Below are 8,875 nucleotides of genomic sequence, written 5' to 3'. Positions count from 1 at the left end.
AAAAAATATTATGTATTCAACAAAAAAGGTGGGCTTTTAATTCCAACAATAATGTGACTTAGAACAAAGTCGATACATAGTTTAATGATATTGCAACAGCGAACTTTTTCCAAATCGATGTGCATTATTTGATCATGGTTTTGTAGATAAATTATTAAATATATATAGAATTGCAAATTGATGGTTTGCAAAGCGTCACAACCATAAAATAACGCGGAGAAAATATCTCATAACACCTTATTTCAAATAGCTTTATTTGTCGCATTGTTAGCCTTTTTTTTTTCTAGAATTTTTATTGTTTAATTGATTGTTTTCTCACATGTTGATTAATTAATCCAGCCACAATTGAACTTAACTATTTTATTATGAAATTAGTTAAGATAATTAAGAATATGGCGAGGTCGTTTGGTTGCAATAAAACATGTACTTTGGAAGACTATACCATAGCTTTACATGTTTAGATTAACATGAAGAATTGTAATTATGATTTTACATGACAAAAACGTTTGAAGTTAAAAGATATATATTATATGACAAAAATTACTTATCTATATAACTATAATACTATACATATCTATATTTTTTTCCTTTTTTTTTAATATAGATATGATTATTATCAGCATCCAAATTCTGTTAATTATTAGAACTTCATCTTAACTTGATTCAGTTTGATGGATGCAAATCCTATAAAAGAAATGAAAAATTAAGAGTCTCCCTAAGATAATTTAATCTATTGCATACACTTAAATACGTAAAATATCTAGTTATTGGTATAAATTAAATAAGGTTCTACAATAATTACTTGAAGTATTATTTATAGTAGTCATCACATTTTTATGCATTTGTTTGGGTCCTATTTTTGAAAAAAATATTTTTTAAATAATATTCTTTTAAAAAATTATTTACAAAAATAAAAATATTTTTATTTAAATATTTCATATAAAATTAATTTTTTATTTATCAATTATATTTAGATAAAATAAGATAAAAGTATTTTTTTATTAATTATATAAAAAATATATATTTTAAAAAAAAGATCTTTTAAAAAAAGTTATAAATTGTAGCTTTTCAAAAAAAAAACTTAGTTAATTATAAAATCAAATACCAACATTTTTATAGAGGTTGATCTCAAACCTTATTCGAAAAATTGAATAAACTTGCATATATATACTTTCATATAATAAAAACAAGAATAGGTGCCTCACACACATCACACCGCAACCAATAGAAATAAAAAAGTTAGTGATCACATCTTTCACAATGAAAACTAAATTTCACTTTCATGAATTAACAAATAATAACTGAGACAACAATTGGGGAAGAAAAATATAGAAACAACGAGCACCTGATTTTTGACAAATTTGATTCACTTAATTTAATCTAAATTAGCTTGAAATCAATTTATGAATAAAATAAGTTCTGTAGAAAAGCATAAACTTGCATAAGAGATGGACCACAAAAATAAAATAAAATAGTGGCATTTTTGTAGATAAAATAGTATCTTTCAAAGGTGTGATGAATACACACTCATTATATATAATTAATAGTTTCTGAATTATTCCAATATATCCAGGCGAAGCAACTATATATGATTTGCCCCACGTCTTTAATTATTATTTTTGTAAATAATATATGATTGTCATGATTACATGTTTCTTTATATATACCTCTCCCTATCTTTTATCTCTATTTCTATCTCTATCTTATATATTAGAGTTGAGCAACGTAGCAATAAGTTAATATGATAACTGAATAAATTAATCTATATAAACAATTATTGATAATTTGATTTAGCATAATAGTAAGCTAATATCCAATTCATCCACTGCATCCAAGTTATCAATTTCATCCAAAAGAAATTAAACTCTTATATTATTAACTTATAAAATATTAGATATTTAAAATATGATTTATTTATAGACAATACATATATCAATATATAATAATAAAATTAAGCTATTTTATATTAAATTATTTATATAATGATAATTTTATTTATTATAATAAATACTGAATTAATTATTATATTATTTTTTTTATTTAAAATTAGTTAAGATTAAAAACAAAGATATTATTTTATTTAAATTTTAAAGTTTAATAAGTGTCATACTCAAATATAAATAGTAACGTTAAGATTTTGATTTTTAACACATTAAAACTATTTTTGCAATTCTTTTTTATCGGAATTACGATTCAATCCTATTAAAAATCTATAAAATTTTAATTAAAAAATTAAATAATTAAATTCTTTCAATTATACTCACGAATTTAAATATGTTTTTACACTCTTGTTCTCTTAATAATTTAACATGAATAAATCTTAAAGTTAAAAAATCTTAAAATTTTCAACAAAATAAAATTAAAAATCAAACTTTTTTTTAATTCATATTCAACTAATTTTTTTTTTCTCTTTCTTTCTCTTCTCCTCTCTTTTATTGGATGGAAAAAAAATATATTTATAATTTAAAATTTGTAAAACATTTCATTCACATATCCCTCGATGATGATATATAATATATACCAAGCTAGAGGAACATGAAATCTTATTATTTTAAATAGGAAGAATACTATTATTTCTTCATTCAAATTTTTAAAATTTCAGCTTAACTAAAATTGTGTTAGCCAATAATCGCAAGATAATCTATAGATATCAATTTCATCTATTTCAAAGAAAAATATATGAGAAAATAATTAAAGAACAATCATGAACTTACATGCTAATTACAGTCGCATATAAATATTATATATTCTTCTTCATAATCTATGTTTTTTTTTTTCTATATTTACATGGATAATTTTTTGTCAGACCAGTGTATATTATATTAAAAAATATTTAAAAATACTAAAAAATTTTGAACATTTTCATTTTTTTGATATTTTTTAAAAATAACATGCACATTTAACGTTTTACTCCTTTAAGTATTAACTATTAAAAAAAATTATCCTCCAAACTCATTACTCATACACATTATATACATGCATTAGTTTAAGAAGCGGCACAAAGTAATAATAATTTATATTTTCTTCAGATTTTTTTTTGGGCAGATATTTTCTTCAAATTATTGAGGCGGCCTAAGACGGCCAAACTATAGCTCAATATTTTTTAATATTTTTTCTCTTTGTTCTTTTAATATTCATTTCATTGCCTTTTACACACAATTTCTTTATTTTTATAGATACTCTAAACTTGTTTGGACGTTATTCTTGAAATTCTTTTAAATTTTTTTTATAAAAATAAAAATAATTTATAAATGTAATTTGATTAATTTAATTGTGCCTAAACCAGCACTCTATATATAATTTAATTGATTTGTGATTATTTTTATCATTATTGAATTATACTTACGAAAACTAGCTTCATCCCAAAAACCAAAATCAAAGTATAAGCCCAATAAACAGAATCAGAATGTTAAAGGTATCCAATAAAAGGCCCAACCTATAAGCCCAAACTTACCTCCGTCAATCGAAGGTGCCAAAAAAAAAGGCACGGCAAAAAATAATAAATAAGAAATTAAGAACCCTAATTTGAGATTTGCTGTGCATCATTGACTAAACCTTGGCATGCTTCTCCTCTGCATTTTTTGAATCAGATTGACAGTTAGAGATATGGCTACTGTTGGAGATAAAAGTGGTAGGGACGAGATTGATGATAAACTGAATAACACGGTGGAAGTAGTAACTTCTTCCGATGAAGATCCAGATTCAGGTTCAGGTTCAGATTTAGATTCCGATTACGAGATTGATGATGAACTGAATAACACGGTGAAAGTAGTAACTTCTTCTGATGAAGATTCAGATTCAGATTCAGATTCAGATTCAGGTTTAGATCATCCGATTGGCGGAAATGCTCACATTAACATAGATGAAAGATATGAGAAACTCTTGAGCAATTATGCTAAGCAAGCCTTGCAAGTATACAATGACCAAAAAGTATTGTCTATGATGATGGTTTTTGCTTTATTGATTTTAATTTATGTTTATAATCTCATTCACTAATTATTATTGTTATTACCATGTAGAATGCGAGTTATGAGCTTGATCACCTTGTCAAGGCTAGTAGCCATGGTGTTGCTGGCATGATGTATTACATTACTTTTACTGCACACTCTGGAGATAATGCGCCTCAAACCTTTGACGCTAGAGTATGGTTAAAAATAATGAATTTTGGAACAGAAATCACGTTTTGTGAGATGGCAACTGATTAAGCAGGTACCATTATGATTTATGTAATCTTTATGGTGTATATTAGCATATTATTTGTTTTAGTTATGATTTTATTGTTTGTGTGTGGATGCATTTAGGCAGCGTTTGTTTTCGGAGACAGGACACAGAGACATGGACAGCACATTCTTAAAAAGCGTTTGGAAGCAAAGACATGGATACTAAACATATTGTCTCTGGGACAGTTTTTTATATTTTTCTATCCACTCTTTTATGAAGGACAATGATGGACACGGGATTTGGAAGAGGGACACGGACTGTTTTTATGAATTTTTTTCTTTTTTGTCCATGGTGCTATTTTTTATTATTCCACTGTTACCCCTTCTTATCCCTTCTTATTTTTCCTATTTTGCGTTGTTCTCAGAAAGTACTTTTTTTACTGCATGTTCTTTTTCTATCTCTACGTTCTTTTTTTTTTTTTCTTTTTTTCTCAGGTACTCTCTCCTTTTTATAAAAATTTTTATTGGACTAGATAATTTCTTTTTTCTTATCATTCTTACTTCAACATCATTTTAACTTTATATTATATTATTTGATTTGTAATAAAAATAATAACAAAAATAATTAGTTTGGAGACTTTTAAAAGATAAATATTATAAAGGTAAAATTGATATTTTAAAATGCTAAAAAATAATTTATAAATTGTAATTGATTTTATATAATTTAAAGAAAAATTAATTTTTTGAAAAGAAAAATAAAATTTTAGATAAAAAAAATTAATGTTCTAAATAAAAATAGATTTTTATGTGCAAAAATTAATTTTTTTCCATTTAAAAATGGATTCTTTTTTTAAAACTGATTTTGTATTTAAAATTAATTTGGCTTATTAATTTTGACTGCTTCAAATATTTTTTTCAAGTTCCCACTGTCTGTACTCCTACGTACTCTCATTATTTATTAAATTAGTTTATACTAAAAAATTCGGAATCACATAGCTATTTTAGTCATTTTATATAATATTTTAGTCTTGTCCATATGTATCCAAACATAATACTGGACATTACATTAGTGTCCTATCATCGTATCCAAACACGATACACAAAACATAATTTTTAATGTCTCTGTCCTATTGTCTTTGTCTCAGTGTCCTGTTCTGTCGTGTCTCTATAAACAAACGCTACCTTATAGTTGTATAATATTGTTTTTCTTTGTGATTGTTAAGTTCCTTTACATGAGTAATCAACTAATCATAATTACTGCCTATCATAAAATCATCAAAACATAATTAATATTGTTTTTATTTTTTTTTAATCAAGATATCTTATTTGATTTTAAGGTGATGTTTTTTTATATATACTGATGATTGTTGACAAATAAAAATTGTTATAGCTTACTCTTTAAGTATTTCATAATTTTAATTAAATATTGTATTTTTTTTCTACTTTTCATGTGGATTGTGGTTAGTTTATTTTTTTGCATTGATTATTTGCATTGTAGTTAATATTAACATATTACGATTTTTTCTTAATTTATTTATATAGAAAGCTGGGACAAGTTGAGGGAAAGGCAATGAAAACTTGGCACTTATTATAAAATAAATAAGTCTATATAATAGTTTATAAATTTATTTTTATAATGTCTGTTCTTCTAAATATATAATCGCTACCTTTCTTTAACATATGTATTTAAATTTATCTTTGAAAGACATATATATGAGAAAATAATTATTAAAGAACAATCATTAACGTATATGATAATCCGTCTCTTTTTTTTCTTTTCATATTTTTACATCGTTTTATTTTTCGTTAGACCAGTGTATTTTATATTAAAAAAATAACATATGTATTTAAATTTGTATTCTTTTAAATATTAAGAACAAATTAAGAGATGAACTAAGATTCACAATTATTATTTATATTGTGTATATGCAATTAGTTTAAGAGCAGGCACAAAAATAGTAATGATTTGTTATATAATATATACTTATATATAATTTTTTCACGTTATTGAGAAGGCTCAGCATCTTTTAGTCATTTTTTAAAAACTGATATTTTTATTTTTTATACAAATTTGTTTAGTACCTAATCTGAACACATGTAGGAAGAGAGCCAATTATAAACCTACCAAGTAGTAAAAATCATGAAAATAAACCCAACAAGAAGCCCAATAAAAAGCCCAACATATAAGCCCAATAAACAACACTTCCCTCCGTGAATCCAGTTGAAGGCACCAGTGCCAATGAGCCGTAGCTCACACGGCATTCCGCCCCTTCCTCATCTCAAAGGTCTCGGGTTCGAGTCCTACCAGCTGCAACCGAGAAGAAAAATGGGTAAGTATATGAGGTATGTGTGGGTGTGTATTGTGTACCTAGGATTGGGGGTTGTCCAATCCACTGGGGTACCTAGGATTGGGGGTTGTCCAATCCATCGACCAAAAAAAAAAGAAATGTAGACAATTTTTTTCCGATGACCAAAAACACAAAAACAGATTTTTTTTTCAAATTGATTTTTTAAGTTGTATTTGACTAGTTTAATTTAATTGGACATATCATACGTTCCGGTGATTGTCGTAAGTACTCCGCCTTCTCTTCTCCGATTCACACGATTGATTTTGTGCATCATTGAATTGAAACTCCGTGTGCTTCTATCTTGTTTCGTTGTTATTTATTGATTGATTATGAAATTGACAGTTAGAGAGAGATATGGCTTCTGTTGGAGCTAAAAGAGGTAGGGATGATGTGGATCGTAATCCGAAGAAAACGGTGAAAGGAACTTCTGCTGTACACCGTCCGACTAGTAAGGCTTCTGTCGGAGCTAAAAGACTCACTGATGAACAAGTTAATGAGTATTATAGACAGTCATTCAGCAGTCAGGTTCTTTTCAATTCACCACACGCTTTTTTTTTTAAATATAATCTCATAATTTAACTCATTAGGGTTTTTTAAATATAATCTCATTGTTCCTGACTATGGAGGTAGAATGCCTGAAGGAATTGGACCCTATGCGCTGTTTAATAAGCATCGTCAGAAACTTGTGAAGGATATGATTCAGCGATGCTTGCAATTCTACAATGACCAAAAAGTTGTGTCTATGATGGTTTTTGCTTTATTGTGTTTTATTTATGTCTATAATCTCATTCACTAATGATTATTTTTATTGTTGTTATTACTATCTAGAAGGTGCATAGTGAGCCTCGTAAGATTGTCAAGGTTAATGTCCAATGTGTTGCCGGTGCTCCCCATGTTACCGGCCTAATGTATACATTACTTTTATTGCACACATTCGTCTCTGTGGTGCAGTGACATTTCGTGGCAAAATATTGAAAAAAGTTATCTCCCGATGTCGTTGCTTGGATGGTATCCGCAAAAGCCATCATTGAGGAAAATAAGACCTCCACCTGGATTTTGCCCTACCCATAGCCAGAGGGATCTCTTCTTGCAACATGGATGCTTTGTTGACGGTAGATTTAAGTAATGTAACTAATTCTTGGTATGAATATGAAATGTGGGAAGAATTTTCATTTTCTTTGAGTAACTAGTGTGAGAAAATGAAAGGTAGTAAATGTATCACAATTTGTATTATTTTTAAGAGTAAAGTATATTTTTTGTCCTTAAAGTTTGACAAAAATTTCAAAAATACTCCTCAAATTTTATTTTGTTTTAATTTTGTCTCAAAAATTTTCGATTTGTATCAAATATATCCTTGATAGCTAACTTTTCAAAAAATTTAAGACAAATTCAATAATAATTTCATAAGAATAAACCTCAACACAAGCAAATCAAGCATAATTTTCATGCATTATTGTTAGCTTGGGCTTAAATTTTTTAAAAAATTTAACCGTCGGGAGTATATTTGATGCAAATAAAAAATTTTTGGGACAAAATTAAAACAAAATATAACTTAGAGGTATTTTAAAACTTCTGCTAAATTTCAGAAATAAAAAATATAATTTATCCTATTATTAATTTTGTAAAAAGTTGTATATAACTATATTATTCTTCCATACTTATTGTATGAGAAAGTATAAGAGAACATCACTCGTACTAAACAACCTAAATAATAAGTTTAAAAAGAAATTTAAATTAATTTTAAAAATCATTTTTACTTAATTAGGAATAATCATATTTTTTAATTTCAACCAATTAGGATTAGGTAACGTAATCTTCACTAAACACAGCCTCACACCATGTCCTACGCTTTCTCATCGCACCGTGACACAACGTCCCAGTCACTTTCGCCGACCACCGTCGTCCTGCCTCCATAGTGCGTCGTCGCCACTAAAAGGAGCTCTTATGCGAGGAGCAATTTTGTTCACTGTTGAGTGATGCAAGGTGTGCATCCGATGATCCGATCCAAGGTGTGCATCCGATGATCCGATCGCCAATCACATGTTGATGACGTGCAGGGGAGGAGAAGGGGAGTCGTGTGGTGAAAGTAGAGTAATGGGAAAAGTGAAAGTAAAAGGTGTAATTGCAAATAAAAATGAGTAATTAGGTTGAGATGTTTTTTATGTTTAGTTGGCCTAGAGCAAAGAAGGCCATTGTTCACGTTGATTGCATCTCACTTTGTCTACCTAGCGAATTGCTAGTAAACAACGCGAACAATAGATTAAAAAAGAAGGCTAAATTAATTTTAAATTTAGAATCTTAATTAATTATTATCAGGTTTTTAAATTTGAAAACTTAGGATTAACACCCCTTAACATATTCACACTA

General features: G+C 27.2%; 1 protein-coding gene and 1 long non-coding RNA gene across 2 annotated transcripts; both read left to right on the top strand.

The window, feature by feature from the left end:
* Positions 1 to 3,536: 3,536 nt before the first annotated feature.
* LOC107463765 (uncharacterized) lies at positions 3,537 to 4,205 on the top strand. The gene is made up of 2 exons (XM_021131716.2): positions 3,537 to 3,930; positions 4,020 to 4,205. Exons 1-2 carry the CDS (start codon positions 3,607 to 3,609, stop codon positions 4,203 to 4,205), a joined length of 510 nt encoding a protein of 169 aa, XP_020987375.1. The 5' UTR covers positions 3,537 to 3,606.
* Positions 4,206 to 6,699: 2,494 nt separating this feature from the next.
* LOC110275540 (uncharacterized) lies at positions 6,700 to 7,777 on the top strand. The gene is made up of 3 exons (XR_002368077.2): positions 6,700 to 6,729; positions 6,851 to 7,033; positions 7,139 to 7,777. It is a non-coding gene; the product is annotated as an uncharacterized LOC110275540 (long non-coding RNA).
* Positions 7,778 to 8,875: the final 1,098 nt, after the last annotated feature.

This window comes from Arachis duranensis, chromosome 9 (assembly GCF_000817695.3).
Source record: "Arachis duranensis cultivar V14167 chromosome 9, aradu.V14167.gnm2.J7QH, whole genome shotgun sequence".
In the NCBI taxonomy this organism is placed as follows: domain Eukaryota; kingdom Viridiplantae; phylum Streptophyta; class Magnoliopsida; order Fabales; family Fabaceae; genus Arachis; species Arachis duranensis.
This window is presented reverse-complemented; position numbering and strand designations above follow the sequence as displayed.